Below are 16911 nucleotides of genomic sequence, written 5' to 3'. Positions count from 1 at the left end.
CCTGCGGGGCTGCGAGCGTACGCCCTCACCGCGCCGTGAAGAGCTTCGGATAAAAGCTCGGACCAAACGGCATCCAACCCCGTGAGGTCAGACGCAGCAAATCACACCGGCCTCGTTTTAAACGTATTTTATGTCCCGTACTTGTCATTTATCTTTCTTGTAATCGAGTTTCAAAAAAGGGGCGGTGGTTAAATCGGGTAGCTGGGGTTTCCAAAGTTAAAAAACCCCATTAATTTTTTTTTTGCACATTGTTTTTTGCACACTTTTGTAGCTAGATCTCTAGTGTGTTAGATCTTATTCTTTATTTTTTATTTATTTAATCTTGTAATCTGTGGATACTGCTGGAAAACTGCGAATTTCCTTCGGGATGAATAAAGTATCTATCTATCTCTATCTAATTTTCCCAAATGTGGCGGTATGTGACGACCTGTTTGAGCAGCGTTGGAAACTCTTCATCATCATCATCATCATCATCAGTGCAAACAAACAAACTGTGCTGAGATGATTCAAGTTCAATGAGAAAAAAAAAAAAAAAAAAAAAAAAGTCAAAGGTAAAAGACCGTGCACATAGACGGCTTTAAGAGTGAAGTCGACTACCCACAGTGCACTGCCTCGAGAAACATCCAACCTTATACAGACATGCTTGGATAATTTCAGCTCCTATAGGGCCGTGTTGTGTCCCTGACTGCAGCCACCGACATGGAATACAATATATAACACTATTACAGTATGACTACCATACTAATACGACAATATTACTAAATATTTCTTGGAAAAAGACATAAACTATCATAACCTTATTATTCATTTAACTGGGAGACTCCTGTGATTCTGTGTTGAGTAATATTACGGCCAAATTTGGCAAAACAAAGAAGAAAATCTGCAGTTTTTGTCGTCGGTCCTCGAGTTTTGTCGTAGTTTTTCTAATTAATTTGTCTTTTTTTTGTAGTTGTGTTTTTCATCCTTCCCAGGGGTTGCATTTTTTTTTTATTATTATTATTTATTTGGAGAAAACTGTACTTTTCCTCTTTTTTTTCTTTGTTTCGTCTTTTATTTCATATACAGCACATGCAAATAAAGTCAAATTCAACTCGATGAAGCAGCCCGGGTGGCTTATTTGATCCCGTGGAGGAAAACCGCACGGAGGCAGACGAGCGCACACCTGTTGTTTTTGTCTTTAGGACGGCGACACATGAACAGACACGGCCTTGAAAACGCTCCTGCGAGTTTTGCCAAAACCCAAAAAGCGAATAAAAAGGGGGAAGTGACGGACAAGGCTCATTTGAACACGTTTTCGCCGGCATCGAGGATTTGATTCGGCTGGTTCTTTGTGCCGTTGGACCGATGCGGTCCGGGGCGTGAGAGGAAACCGGGTCCGCCGATCAAACGGCGCCACTAATTAATCCATTCGATGCTCGTCTGTTATGTTATGTGGGGATTTCTGCACGGTTTCGTCAGCTTTTTTTGGTCCACAGACACCGCTGTTTACACACACACACACACACACACAGAAAACAAAAATCACACATGCTCCCAACATGGCATATCAAACGTGACAAACTTCAGTGGAGAAATGTAATGGAAAAAATATGAGGAAGGCGAGACCGGTCGGCTGGATTGTCCCCTTTGATCTTGCGGGATTCTCGGTGAATTCTCTAACTGCATTATCCACACGCTTTGGTTTGAGGGGGTGGGATGAAATAAAAAAAAAAAAAAAAAAAAAAAAAATCCATTTTTTTTATAAATCACATGAGGATAATGCAATCTGTCAGAAATAAGGCGGGAGAGGAATTGGTAAATAGTGAAACTCCGGGGAAAACATTGATCTTAATATTTCTCCTGGTTGACATGACAGTCGTACATGAAGACGGCGGCGGCGGGGAATCTCACACGGATTTTCCAGGGAGAAGCTCCGCGTGGAGTCAGCACGCCGATGGACCGCGAGCCGCTTTGGCGATGAGACTCCTCGCATTATGCTCAGGGCTGACCTCAATAAAACCCCTGATCTTATGCTGCCTAAAAGATTAGCTGTGGCCTCACCCTTTGGTAAAACTGCCAGCGAGGACACACACACACACACATATACACACACACACGCGCAAGAGGGAAATGATGTGTTTCCTTCAAAGCTTAGGAGGTTGTGGAGGGCACTTTGAAGGAGGTGATTAAAACATGGCAGGGCTCCATACAGCAGTGGGATGTGAAACACTCACACCGAGGTACATTTCATCATAGCCGATCGCCATGCAACGCATAGATGCTATGATGTAACGGCGATGGGAAGGTCACTAGGACTGGGTCAGCACTCCAACCTTGTTATCTAAAAAGGTTGTCGGTTCTAATCTCCTATTCCAGCTACAAAAAAACAATGCTGCACATGGATATATCAAAGTCAAGCGTTACATATGAAGAGATGTGTGCAATGTCCATTATCTATAATTTCATATTTCCAAAAAGCCGAAGACATACAACAGCTTCGCCTAAAAAGTCGACTGAATTGTTTTCATTCAGTCCTGCAAATTATTGACAGGGAGAGTCTGACTCTCTTAAAAGCAGGTCGGCGTCTCGTTTTGAGCCGAGAGCGTTCGCACAGAAGCGGCTCCTCAGCGACGCCCCAAGTTTTTCGCAGGGCTTTACAAAAGAACTGATGTACGATAACATTATCGGACGACGAGTCCGCTGGACAAAAAGGGCGTTGATTTGAGGGGCAGCTGAAGAGCCATCAATATCTGTGACACAGGAGGGATTGCTGGTGTCTGTAATCATTTGATGACTCAATGGATCGACCCAGTCCTGAGCGCGGAGAGGAACACAAACGGCATACTGATGGTGATTGGTACAGAAGCAAACCACTGATTACAGCCTCACGGCGGCTGACGCTGACATTTTCATCCAATTAGCACAGCTTACCGTCATCAAAGAAAACGAAACTTTGAGACTTGTCTGCATGGGGGGGGGGGAGAAAGAGAAAAACCAGGAGGAGAGACGAAAGATTAGTTTAGTCACCTTTTATCAGCTGGACCGAAGGCAAACAATGATCAACAGGCCAGCAGGTTTAGTTTCTATACATGCAGACACATAAACAAATGTGAATACCCTGTGCACAAAAAACACATACACCCACCCACACACACACATACACACACACTCACTCCTCCATATGCACACAGACACTAACTGTTTAACAGGCAAGCACATAAATATCTCTGCTGAGCAGAAGCTTCATTTCCTGCCCTCCTTTACCTCATGCATATTAAATATAATTTTCCAGAGAAAATCCCTCAATGTCTCCTCTTTGTTAGGCACAGAGAGATCTTATCTAGATTACCGTCCAGAGGCTATTACCAAAAATTTGATTTTATCACTGATAGCAGTTATGTGTTCAGCTACTGCAAAGAAACCTGAAGACTTCAATGAAGAAATCAAGACGAGGCAAATGACATGTATGCCCATAATTTTTCGTGTGGTACGGAGCTCGAATTAATGGTTTCAATTTAATATTCTGATCATTCCTCCAGACTGTTGCAGAGAGATTTGCGCCGTGAAAAGTCACGCGGCCGGCCTGGAAGAGATCCATTATTACAACGTAGATGCATCGTCAACACCTCTACTGTTTAATGGAGCTAATTATCCTCAGAATATATGCAGAATATATGCCTGCTGTTGGATCAAAAAAAAACAAAACAAAAAAACTGTATCTGCACAAAGTATGTTTTTCAGAAAAGCAGAAAACAATGCTCATGTTCTCATAGACACCCATACATTTTTGAAATCATACAGTGGGGTTTTAATAGGCTCTGAGGGTCATAAAACATACAGAATGTACAAACTCAGCTCTGTAAGTAAGTAAGTAAGTAAGTAAGAAAAAGAAAAATACCAAAATTGCATTTTTTTTTTTTTTTTTTTTTTTAGGGACAGCAAAGATTCACTCTTCACCACAGGCGTTAAGAGAGGGGCTCCCCCTCCCTTACACGTTCTCAAAATTATGAATATGTGATTGTTTTGCAGTTTGATGTGAGCTGCCAAATATAAAAAAAAAAAAAAAGAAGAAGTTAAAGGGAAAAACACACACACACACACACACACACACACACACACATACAAAAAAAAAAACAGGGGAGGATTATGCAAATCGAGGCAAAGTGGAGAGCCAGCTAGATCGATCAAAGGTGACAGCAATTTAGGCAGGAATTATGGTACAGTCATCACAAACAGGACACACACAATCAGCGGCACACAGAGCGCCGGGGCCGCTACGCAGCATCACAGGAGAGGAAAACACAAAAGATTATTAGTCAAAAAAAAAAACACCGTCAATCAGTCATTCTGCGACGATCGCCCTGATCACTGTCATCATCGTGACCGGCGTCATCATCACCGTCGCGATCCTCACCCCCAGCGTCCCACAATCACTCCGACTTTCACGTCTCTGTGCGTCTTCGGCGGCGTGGCGGGAAATAAAACGCATTATTTATCCTCATTAATGGTGTTAGCAGAAGCCGTGGCAGTGATGGTGGTTTTATTAGCAGCAGTATTAGCACAAGTATTACTGTTATCAATGCATTGCATCATCAGGAATACACTGTTCTTTGTTCATATGCGCAAACTGTGTGTGTGTGTGTGTGTTGTGTCCCACGGCTGAATCCCAAGACAAAAGTAAATGGAAGGGAGAAAAAAAAAAAAAAAAAAAAAAGTTGGCCTCCAAAAACCGACTCTTCTGTACGAGTTGAAGCAAGACTAATTATCTCTGTGGGCTTTCATCTTTTCATTTCTGTAATTCTCTGTTCTTTCTGTGCCTGTTATAATCTCGCCCTGTTCTCTTTATCTCACAGCTGTACAGTATTACACTCCAAATGAGCTGGTCTGCGCGCCAGCCGTATCGACCCTCGCATGTGAGAGAGCCAACGCAGATATAGCAGAAATTAATACCTGAAGAGATATATCCCATCGATAACATACTTCCGCACAATATAAATGTATTCCCCCGGCAGGAGCCTTTGTTCCTCCCCCGGAGAGATTTTTTTTCCTCAGCACTACGTGACACACTTTCCACCGAGTGTGCATCATTTCAATTTGGGGATCCTACCAGCAACCATCGGGTTTCTCGGTCTCACACTGAAGGGGTTTCACTGCGAAAACACACACACTGCACGCTGAAGATTATTATTTCAAAATGAGACGGCCACCGTTTAAATTGAAAAAAAAAAAAAGAAAGAAAAAAAAAGGTGGGCGGTAGAAATCAAAACAAAGGATAATGGATCGTATTAGTCCAAAATTATTAGGCTGTGACAGACCGGCTCTCGTCTGATTTTCTTTTTCTTCTTTCTCAAAATGGATTTGCAGCATCTCGGAAAATGGACTCGTCAAATTTCCTTTCAGGGAAAACCGATTTGTCCGTGCACATGACTTAATACACAGGCATCTGCAGTAATCCACATTTTTGCGCTGGATATGAAAACTAACGTCGCACATTTCGCATATCATGTGCTATTCATGCTAGCTCAGACTTAATGTGTATTTACTTGCTTAAAATTTTCAAACTTCTGGCTGTTGCAGTTACTTATAATATCATCTTGAAGGCTCCCCAAATTTTATCATATTCTCTGCTGCCGCATCGAACCAATTTCCCCATGGGGATCACCAAAGTTACATCTGATCTGATCTAAAAATAGCTAAGAACTTTAGTGGTGATCGACATTCAGTTCTGTCATTTTTCCAGAGTTTTTTCTTTTTTTTGGTAGACATTTCATTTTGGGATGAAAAGCAAATTCATGCAATAATCCATCATGACAGCTTTCCTCCTCATTATTTCAAATATGATATATGTAGATATGGATATTCTTATTAATCACAGCAAGAATAAATGTCATTAGAATAAACAATATTTTTCTCTGTTTGTCAAGATTCTTTTTTTGTTTTTTTTGCAATACGCAAATTCAACAAATTCATTTTCCGAACATTTCCAGACTACCCGGACCTGCGAGGCAGCCCTGTCGCTAAGATGGCCTCCTCTCTAGCCTTTTTCTGAGGCATTCTGGGAAAGAAACAGTCAAGTAGCCGCGGGCAACACAGCTTGAGAGTCCCAGAGAGCCATTTGAAAAGCGAACCGAGTGATCGATGACAGAAGTCAATTATCACCTCGTGGATCTGTCAGAGGCGGCCGTGCAGGGTGAGCTTCACACACCACCCACCTCTGACTAACCGGCACTGTCCGCCGGCGCCGGCCCAGACAGCCGGGCGAACGCAGGACACGCATGAGAGGCAGAGGTGCCTGTTCACAGTCACTCCGTCCACATGCTGATGCCTTGCTCCCGACTCGTGTTTGTTCTGCATCTGCGAGGCATGATGAATTCCTCCTGATTGTTACAAAGCCGGATGAAACCGGTGCACTGCAAAACAAAACGAATGCCCCCTCAACCAGCTGGTGAAATTAGAGCATCTACGAATGAAAAGAAAAAAGAAAATCTTGATTTTTCAAAACTATTCCTTTTGGGAATGCAGTATTAGCTCAGACAGCCTGCAGTGGAAAGTGGGACTTCAACAATGGATAGCGTTATGTAACCAGACAGATTCCTCCTGCTCTAATGGGCTGGCGAGATACGTCTTAAACAAGAGGCTCTGCTACTCAGCTAAAAGGACCCGGGCAGGAGGGACCGGACTGATGTGACGAGGATCCATGAGCTGATGAAGGGGCACTAGACCTGGAAAAACTACACGCTAATAGCAAATTTAAATATCTGAAGTGTGTGAGATATGCTTAACATTTTGATTAACATTTCATGGACTAAAAGCGAGGATGTGTGTGTACGCGTGCACACACACATATGCATGTGTCAACCCGTTTGGCAGAGAACCAGCGCCTTTAACACCTCACTGGTGCCTCAGCACTACTCTCAGCATACATTCACTCGTTTAGGCGCAGGCAGATATCCACTTTGATAGTTTTCTCCTTGGAAATGTCTGATGTCTGCACATGTAAACGCCTGCCGACAAGATTCAGCACAATGAGCTTTACGCTGCATCCGCTCAAAAGGCCGTAGGCAAACGGAGAGCCTCGGCGCAGACAGGGCCTCGCAAGCTTCTTGAACCATTCTCAAGTGTATTTGACAATTCTGCTCTTGAGCGTGGAGTAAGGCTGTTTTTCAAGGTAGGTGTTGACACATGCAGACGTCAGATGCTGTTAGGTTCGGTCAGATCTTACGGCTCCTGGTTTGATGCTACACAGGCACAGATGGTACTGGTTCTCTAAGACACTGTGTTTTGTGCGCCTGCATCTGTGTGTCTGTATGCTTCTGTATATTTTTTCACACATTTTTCCACGCGCGTGTGTGTGTGTTTGTGCGTGTGTGACGACAGGGTCCCCGCTCACCGTTGACCTCCTGAGCTCCGGCATCAGTGAACAGCATGCTCATCACCTCCTCAAAGTTGCAGCTGGGCTCAGACGTGTGGCTGTCCTGGCCCACGTGGTGCAGCATCCTCTTCAGCACGTCATCCAGGGACGCCGCCGTCTCGTCCAGCAGGATGCTGGCCCTCGCCAGGAAGCCGTCAAGGTCCCGGTGCGCCCGGATCTCCTCCTCAAAGTTCATCAGCTTCACATACTGTGGAAAAAAACATCCAAGGAGGTGCCCGGAGACAGCCGAGTAGTTAAATCACAACCTCACCGGTTAGGACAAGGGATGCACAACATTGGATTTTTTGCCGATATCCGACTCTTTTGGCTGATTGCCCATGCCGATACCAATATATGCAGATTTTTTCCTCCTAATTGCAGAGCGCATCAAGTCTCAGATGCAGACATAAAATACAATGCTTTTCAAAATGCACACATTCACTGGGCAAACTAAGTAAACTAGTTCAACTCAGGTTATGTAAAACATTTATTTTTATTGGATATTGGATTTTTTGGCCATATCCGACCCGCTAATATTCATTTTAAACCCTTATCGTGCATCCCTAGTTAGCGCTGCATCGGATCAGACTTTGCTCCCTTGTGTTTCCATTACCCTGTCCTCTTTGCAACTTGCACACAATTTAAACAGAGAATAACAAGTAAACACACCCTCACTGACATATAAAGGAGACACCGCTTGGGCAAATCAGTAACAAGACGTAATACGGCTGAAGGTTTCATTAAAACTGGACTAGTGGTGTAGTAGTTATGACCTTTAATTTTTTTTTAAAATTGTGACTTTTCATTATAATTTGTGTCTCATATTTCAGTTAAAATCACATCATCCAAATCAGGAAAATCAGTGTCATCTTTCCGAAAGTCTGTGATGTCTGCAGTATCAAAAAATATATATATTTTATCATTTTAAAAGTGTTCTGTCAATCACATGTGACTTTAAAAGGTAACAACTTTATACATTTAATTTTGGCGCCCCAATCGGGTCAATAAATATGATTTTTGTTTATCCCAGCTTTATCCCAGTCATGTCTGGGATGTCATGTTTGAGTTTAAAATTTTGACCTTTAATCAGTGTTTTTTTTTTTTTTTTTTTTTTTTTTTAAAGCCTGAAACACTGCAAAGATGAATCATCCCACCGGCTGTGTCTGAGACATCACGTGAGACTTTGCGTTTGACAGACGGGGGAACGGACTCGATCCATACAGCTCGATCTATACCGCCCCCAGCCCCACACCCGCCTCCTGATTTCATTGATCACATGGGGGACAAAATACTTAAGGTGAGTGGATCCCCCACTGTCCTTTGAAAAAACAAAACAATAAGCAGCTGAGCAGAAAGGCCAGGGCCAGACACCACGGAGCTATTCATGTATATAATGCTCTACAGATTTCATTTGACATTGCTGTATTTCTGCCGGGGGTTTGGGCCAGTTTGTCCTCAGGTCACATGACTCAAAAGGCCAAACCTCAACTCATTTGCTATAGGTTGAGCATTTATACATATATATGTGTCTATACATCGCTGTACCATGTGAAAATGTTATAAACTGTTACTAAACACCACATAAAGTCTCTCTCTTACATGTTGTTAAGCTGGAAAAAAAAAATCTTTAACACTGTCTGAACTCCACTTCATGAATTGTTGATAACAATAATAATAATGATAAAAAAAAAAAAGAACAGAACACAGCCCTGGCAGATACACAGCCACATTAAAATCAATTCTATTTATAGACCGCTGCAAATAAACAAATTCATAACAAAATTCTTGGAGGGGAGGGACGGGTATGACCATGTGAGGCTGATAAAAAACAGAAGATGAGAACAAACACACAAAACTATAATACAGCAGGAGGTGGACGGGTGAAATTATCCAGGACAGTTGTTGGAACAACTGACCAAAATCTTGAAAGGTATAAAACAGGGTCAGATTAAACTGATACCCACTGCTTTAACGCCCCAGAATAAGAGAAACAGGGAGTTTTGCTCCAAATTCTGACCCACGCTGTCAAATATGGACATTTTAGAGCAGCGATGTCCAATCATGCTCCATGCTCCATGTGTACCCAGCTTTTCTTTCAAACTTTGTACCATTTTCTTCATTTTTTGTGCCTCTTCCCCTCTTGGTCTCCCCAATTTTCACGTTGCAAAATAACCTGTCTCCGCGGTGGTGGATGAGCATTTCTTTCTGCACCGTATCAGCACCCACCACCTTATTTCTTCTCTGGTTGAAGGTGTAATAATCATTAGCTGCAGTTACATGGACAGTATTTATTAAAGGGATCCGATGAGATGATGCGTTTACATTCCCCAAAGCCTTTAATGAGAATATAACTTTTTTGCCATGTGCAAAGTGGTGAATAATCTAATCTAATCTGATGGAAATATGAATATGATTTAGGCTAAGTCATGTTGGCCACCAGTTGCTTTCCCACCGGTTTGTCTATAAAACTGTAAAAATGAAAACCTCTTCTGCCTTTTTGACTTTTAGCCTTGTAATAGGCAGCCTTCAAACTGTTTTTGATTTGGTTTCCCAGCTTTGTTCGTCTTTTCAAACAACTCGTTTGAACAAATCGTGGTCTTGAGCCTTTCGACCGTGGAGGCGTTCAGCAATCCTTTAAAGATCGAATCATGACAGCAAAAACTTGCATCACAACAAAAACCAGAAACTCGTCCCGTCATCTGATGTTCCCCCGACGTCCGGCAAACAGAAAGAACGGATTTATTCACCCCAGAGAGAAACCATCAGATTGAGCATTTAATTTGGTTTTAGGTGCTGATATTTTCCTGTTGAACAGATTATCAAAAGTTTTCACCAGCCTTCTCAAACCGATTGAAAATTCCCTCCGTCTCTTCCAACTGAGGTGGTTACATGATGCATTTTTATTCAGATTATTAGTGAAATAATAGCGTCCATGTAAATGCAGCTAGTGAAGTCATCTGCATACCCATAGTTATCGTCAGCACGTGGTTAGACATCCACAACTCTTTATCAATAAACAGGGCTTTATCTTACATTCCTTTCTGCCACACTCCCAGGTAAGCATTCATAAAGAGGCCGAATTCACAAGACAAAAGAAAGCGTATTAATGTATTAATCCGTAAACGGCGTCTATAGTAAACATGCCGTCAGACATCAAACAGGACCGCTCGGCTCGTCTAAATGTTTCATGGTGGATGTGCGAGCGGGGGCTGTGTCGCTGCAGTTATCAAGCGGGCGCCTCCCATCGCAGATGTTATGTTGAATCAGGCTCACAACACCTCCAGGAGGCTCAGCGGGGACTTCTGGTGTCCTCGACTCACTACCTTTGACATCTGCTCCTGACACAAAGCAGCTCGTGTTACCTGCATCACCCCGTGCCTGTGACGAGACTTAGCCCGACTTCCCGGCTTCACGCAATCATTTCTAAACCAATCTGTTGCCGGCTAATGTGACATCTGGCACTTAACGGAGACTGTATGCCTCGAAATCGTTCGGAAACCCAATCATCTATAGCTTCAGGAAAACTACTTCATTCACAAAATCTGTCCCCTCTCCTTTTTCATTCACTATTCCCACCTAATCAGTTACGGCAACGCCTCCTTTGGTTTTTACTTCGGTCACATGTCGTCGCTCGTCCTTCTATTTAACCAATCAGTTTAAAATTCAACAAGGCAGTGCCCTCCCTCCCTCCCCGGTTTGAGGCATCGGATCGAGTAAGCTTCAGCAATTCCACAGCTTCTCTCACGCCCACGCGGGAACCAATCACGAATCTTTATTACATCAATCAGCTGTTCCCATATCTGGCTGTGTGTGTGCGGTTGCCAGCAGTGACGCTGCTTCTGCCTCCCCGCCACCAGCGTCGAGGCTCCATGTGGACACCCAGTGAGAAGATGGATCCAGCCCAGGGCGTTCAATGTTTTTAAAGGCTCCCTCTCTCTCCACATATTTGGGTAAAAGCTTCAAATGGAGTCTATTCCACAAGGTTTGACTCGACAAAGTGTTGAATTCCTAAGCCTGGTTTCTCTTTGTGCCTTGTTCTCATACGGGAACATGATATGCTTTTTTTCTCCGCTGTATTAACCCAGTGACTCCAAATGATTGCACCCATCTTCCACAGTGTCGTTAGCTCGCCGCCTGCCAACACACTTTTTTCTTCATTTAAGTGGATTACATCAGTAACATTATGATACAGATAATTCAGAGTGATATTTTTAGACTTACCCTTCTTGATGTGTTCAGTAACACACATCCAGAGTCGTCAGAGTCTGCGGGGAAAATAAAACAAGAGGAGAACGATTACACACGCAAAAGACATAACGCCTGCACTGTGATCACAACACCACGACGGACCTCTGCAAGAAGGAAAGGCTTCACACCTGCTTCATATTAATCTTTATATCTTTCATGTGGGTATACGGCGACGACAGCAACACTGGGCCAATTCTGCCACCAGGCTTCATCAGCCCTGTGCTGCATTCAGGTGGAATCAGGGAGACGGTAAACGGCAGATGGCAATATGGCACGTGAAAAAAAACAACAAGACGGCATGGCATTGTTGCACCTGGATTATCAGCGTCTCATTACCAAATGTGCCGTGTTTACCGTTTTTGTGATGAGATGCGCAACGTCCAGTTGGAAATTCTGTCACGGAGAGCGGCGAAAAGTTAAAAAGAAAAGAAAACTACAAAGAAAGAAGAATATTTTGACTTTGCCGGCATAATCTGCCGGTCTCGTCTGTTTTTATAGACATGCATATGGTTTGCCGTCTGTTTCCATCAGACTGAAACATAACTCAACAGTAATTAGGAAACTGTGGTTTATTGTTCACAAGAGTTATGCGACTCTACACCTTCACAAACAATGCAACATTATCATAACACAAAAGTAAAAAGTATTGTTGGGATTTTTTTCGTGCAACATTCCAGCATTTGCTGTTGCTGAATCGCAATATTGCAAAATTTGAAGATGTTTTTTTTTATTATTATTATTATTATTTTCCCCAAATACCAGAATCTATGTGAACCCAAGGTAATCATAAGGTATCTGTGAGTAGGTAAAAGCATTCACATTTATAACCAACAGTGCATTCAACATTAACAGTGCAAATTCTGAAAAAAGATCAAAAGTAACAACCGCTCAGCAAGTAAAGAAGGAGAGCCTAAGACCCTTTTCTAATAGTGATGAAAATGTCAAGAGGCAAGTCTCTAAAAGCTCTCATTGAACAGGGATTGGAAGTCCTTTGCTGATAAGGCTTTAATACACACTTCTGTGGAGCTGAGGCGAGTGCTCAGTCCTTAGATAAAGTACAAAGGTCTGGATTTTCCCTGTCTGAAAAAAAAAGGAGGGGAAAAAAAAAAAAACTTTTATATTCACGGCTGCTCCTTTTGTGTTGGGAAACAATATGGGGACAGACCAGGGGAGCGAGGTTTTCCGCACACTGCAGTCCCTAACTAGCAGTCTGGCAGTACCCTGCTGACTCTCATAAAATAGTCCGCCACCGCCGTTACATAATGCAGTTATCGCCGTTTACTGTGGGGAGGACGTTATTAGGTTACGACGGGCTTTCCTCCTCTGCTCCGCGTGATGCACTGTGTCAGCTCTGCCTGGAAATCAATCAATGCTTTAACTCCTCCCTCCAGCGATGGAAAAACAAGAAAACCCCCTTTCACCAAGCCAATAAGCCTCGGGAAACCACTGTAATATCATATTATCAATAATGTAGCCCCAAGTGAATGTGTGTCTAAGTGTGTGTGTGTGTGAGAGAGAGAGAGAGCGAGCGAGAGGGAAAGTGTGCATAAAGGGGAGCTTTGATCGCCACACCTTGCGTTCGTGAAACCCTGCAGGCAGTGCGGGGGGGGAGAGAGAGAGCCCCAACCCCTACCTCTGTGATGAGCCTATCGCAGGGGGCACGTGTCGTATGCACTGGATTTGGTTCATCAAAGCCTCACTATCAAAAGCACCCAGCTCGGTTGATCCGCTCCCGAGGGGAGAGGGAGCCGCAGCTCTAATTGCTGTCAGGCTGCAGCCGTAAGGAGATATTCATATATTCATATAGGATTACTTAGCCCCCAACGATCACCTCCCACTAATGGCCTCCGTACGTCTCAATACTGTAAGGCTTAAAGTAATCCAGAAGAATTTTGGGGGGAGGATTAGGAAGAGGAAGTGCTAAAACGTGACACGGTCTTGTTTTCCCCCATGGTTCTCCTCTTAAAGGCCGACTGACATAGCGCTAATTGTTGATGATATTCAGTCAATCACGAGTGTTATGTAACCTCGGAGTCAGCCTTGTGATATCTCGGTGGTTGAAAGTCATGGAAAAGGGGGGGGATTGTAGGAGGGGGGCTGGTGGTGGTGTTAGGCTGGTGAGATAATTGGATGGCTTAGTGATGGGAGCGACCATCTTGTCACTGAAAGGTAACAGGATTCAATCCCACAACAACAAGCGGCGTGTCCATTACCAGCCGTGTGTCCTGTTCAAGTGTCCTTGAGCACAGTGGACCATTACCTGCTCGCCTTTTGTGCGCTGCTCTGCATAACAGCATCGCAGACTGTATGCAATGTAAATGTGTTACGCGGCTTACCATAATATTACCTGCCTATGACAGGAAACTAAGAATAACCGGTGTATAAAACATCAGAATGGCCTCTAATATTGACCCGTCGTCTCGTCACCTCTCCTTCATTTGCTACACACCTCCTCTTCGTGAATGGTGAGATTCTTCAGGAGCAAAAGGATGAGTAAACTTCAAAAACAGGGCGTGCATAGCTTTGATGCCCCCTTTATGTTTTGCACGCTCAGTGTATGTTGATTTAAGCGTTCCTCACTCTGGGTTATCGAGGTCAGGCGGTGACCTTGGCCAAAGCCTAAATGTTAAAGCTTCGGCATGGAAAAGGCGACGCCTGTCCTCCTTTTCGCTTCGGCATCAAGAAAATGCGACCGAACTGAAATGGAAATGAACCCAGCCCTCGCAAAAAAAATAAAAAATATAATAATGAAATCAATTATATTTATAGAGAGCGTCTGACAGTTTTTGTGACAAAGTTCTTTGAAGAGAAAAGACCAGATAAGATCATGTCAAAATGATAAAAATAGAAGGAGAGAACAAATAAACAAAATCCTTGAATTACTAGATGACTGTATTCATTTTGAGCAAGGTCTTCAAAAAAAAAAAAAAAAAAACACAAGTCGCCTCTTCTTAGGTTTGCATAATAATACTTTTAGACCAAATCTGAGCAGGATGTGTTGCTTTGTTACGACCTAACAGGGTTGATGCAGCAGGAGCATAAATGCATCCATATCCAAAATAATATGAATGATGTAGGTCAGGGCTGGGTGTTGGCGAGGACCTCACAATACAATACATATCACGATAAATGGCTCACGATACAATTTGTATCGCAATACATCGCAATCTCCTCCAGATTCGACTGAAAATGCATGAACAGAGCTTAAAATAAAAATGAACACCTTGGTAGACTAATAAAACATACAATATGACAAATAAGAAATAAGGCACTTACTTAACACAGTGTAGATGTCATAACATCATTGGAAAATGAAGTGTATAATTAATGCATATTAATGACTTTTTTCGCCTGATGTTGAAGAGATTTAGCGGTTAATGCACATGCCAGCAGCAGAAACGATGGAGGAGCAGAAGGTTTGGATGCCACATAAAGACGACAGCGGTTGAATGAATCCTGAAGTTTGAGAATTTTGGAGTTTCTACCGATTGTGGTGGATGATGGTCATTTTAGAGAACAGGAGAGTGGAGCCCTTTACTCACAATACAAAATTTCTTGTTTATGTGCTTTATGTGCTTTTGAGGCTACTGTTGGCGGGGAAAGAGGTACGATCTGCACCTTCTGCTATGGATTTGTCCCTGTTTGATTGCTGAATGTCAATACAGAATGGAGGTCTAAGAAAGAAGCCCTCGCTCTTAAACTCTGAGGGCTTTTTCTCTGTTGCACTGTAGCTGTGCACCAAAGCAACAAAATGGACCCAGAAATGCAAGGTGCACAGCCAAAAGCTGTGAAAAGTGTTTTAGAGTGGATGGTTTCTGCAAACATTCACATTTTCTGTCTCATTTCTGTCTTAACGCTTCCTGTATTTTACTTGACAACAATGAATACAATGAGTTTGTCTCATCCTCTGTCTGATAGTTTGTGGTTGTTGTTTTTTTTTTAGGAAACAAATGTATGACCACTGAAATCCACTTGTCTTAAATCATTAAAATGTGCCTTCACTTTCCCTCATTTCCACGTTTCCACTGTATATTTCCTCCTGAATACATAAAGAGGAATTTGCAAGGCGAAAACATAAAGCGAGTGATAGTTCAGTTTCCACAATACATTTATTCAATATTTTCTATGTAACATTTTTTAGTTTTTTGATCTTTCTTTTCATTTTATTAAATCATCATTGCCCATTTACAAGAAAATATGTGGTGCGCAGAGCATTATTTTTGCCATGACTGTCGTGACAAAGGATGCAAGAGTGAAGTGCTTCCCGACTGAGGGCCTGACCTGAAGTCCCCTCTCGATGCTCACGGCCGTGCGGTAAGAGCACCGCGCACAAAGACGACTACAGCCGGGGCTCTGAAGGCTGCTCAACCGTTTGGGACGTAAAAATTAAATGCTCTGTGTAATTCAAATGGAATGGAAATCATTATCGCCATCGTCATCTTTGGTCTAGGTGCAGGGAGACATCCAGCAGGCACAATTACCAAAAAGTGAAAAATTCAATACCGTCCCTGAAATAATGCCGGCAAGAGGCCAGAGATGTGAAAGCATCTGAAGTATAAAAAAAAAAAAAAAAAAAAATCATGGAATAAAGCCACTGTTAAATATAGAGGGAGGAATGAATTAATTATAACAGACAGATGTTTTTGAAATTAGATTTAGGTAGGAGCTGCTGTCTCTGGGTCTGATGGAATCACTGAGCTATTTGCTTTTCCAAACCACTGCTTATTTAGCCAGACAGGATGTGATTAAAAGTCCTGCTCAGAATCTTACACTGATTTGATATGGTGGATGCAAATGGCCCACTGATGTGGAATAATGAAATAACATAATAATTTGTGACATAAATTAAAAGCAGAAACAGGCACGCAAACAACTAATGACATTAGGGTCGACTGTATGTGACAAGTCGACTTGGGGGAGAGAAAACTTGGCATGAAAACAAAAAACTACACTAACAAACATGCAGCTGTGCTGTCAATGAATAATGTGCTCTGAGAGCGTGGGGACAGACAGCGCTGGGCATCATGAAAAATTTTTGCGCCTGCAGGTGAGAATTGTGCTTGGTGGTAGCAGTGGGGAGTCAACATGTTCTGTGTATGTGTGTGTGTGTGTGTGTGTGTGTGTGTGTGCAGCGCTAACACTGCCGGAGTTTGGGGTTCAGGTCTCACTGGGGCCACCTGCGCAAAACATGAATGTTAAAAGCGAGGCCACTGATTTCATTTCAAGTAGCTGCAGCAACTAAAGGAGCACACCAGTGATTTTGAATATTTGGC

General features: G+C 42.9%; 1 protein-coding gene across 2 annotated transcripts in view; it reads right to left on the bottom strand.

The window, feature by feature from the left end:
* slc4a11 (solute carrier family 4 member 11) overlaps nt 1-16911 on the bottom strand; it is a 107099-nt gene that overhangs the window by 36016 nt on the left and 54172 nt on the right. For both annotated transcript variants that reach the window (XM_030044553.1, XM_030044554.1), the window contains exons 4-5: nt 11612-11655; nt 7370-7598 (exon numbers count right to left, since the gene is read on the bottom strand). In XM_030044553.1, coding sequence (XP_029900413.1) covers nt 7370-7598; nt 11612-11655 — 273 coding nt within the window. The remainder of the gene's footprint in view (nt 1-7369; nt 7599-11611; nt 11656-16911) is intronic.

This window comes from Myripristis murdjan, chromosome 22 (assembly GCF_902150065.1).
Source record: "Myripristis murdjan chromosome 22, fMyrMur1.1, whole genome shotgun sequence".
Classification (NCBI taxonomy): domain Eukaryota; kingdom Metazoa; phylum Chordata; class Actinopteri; order Holocentriformes; family Holocentridae; genus Myripristis; species Myripristis murdjan.
This window is presented reverse-complemented; position numbering and strand designations above follow the sequence as displayed.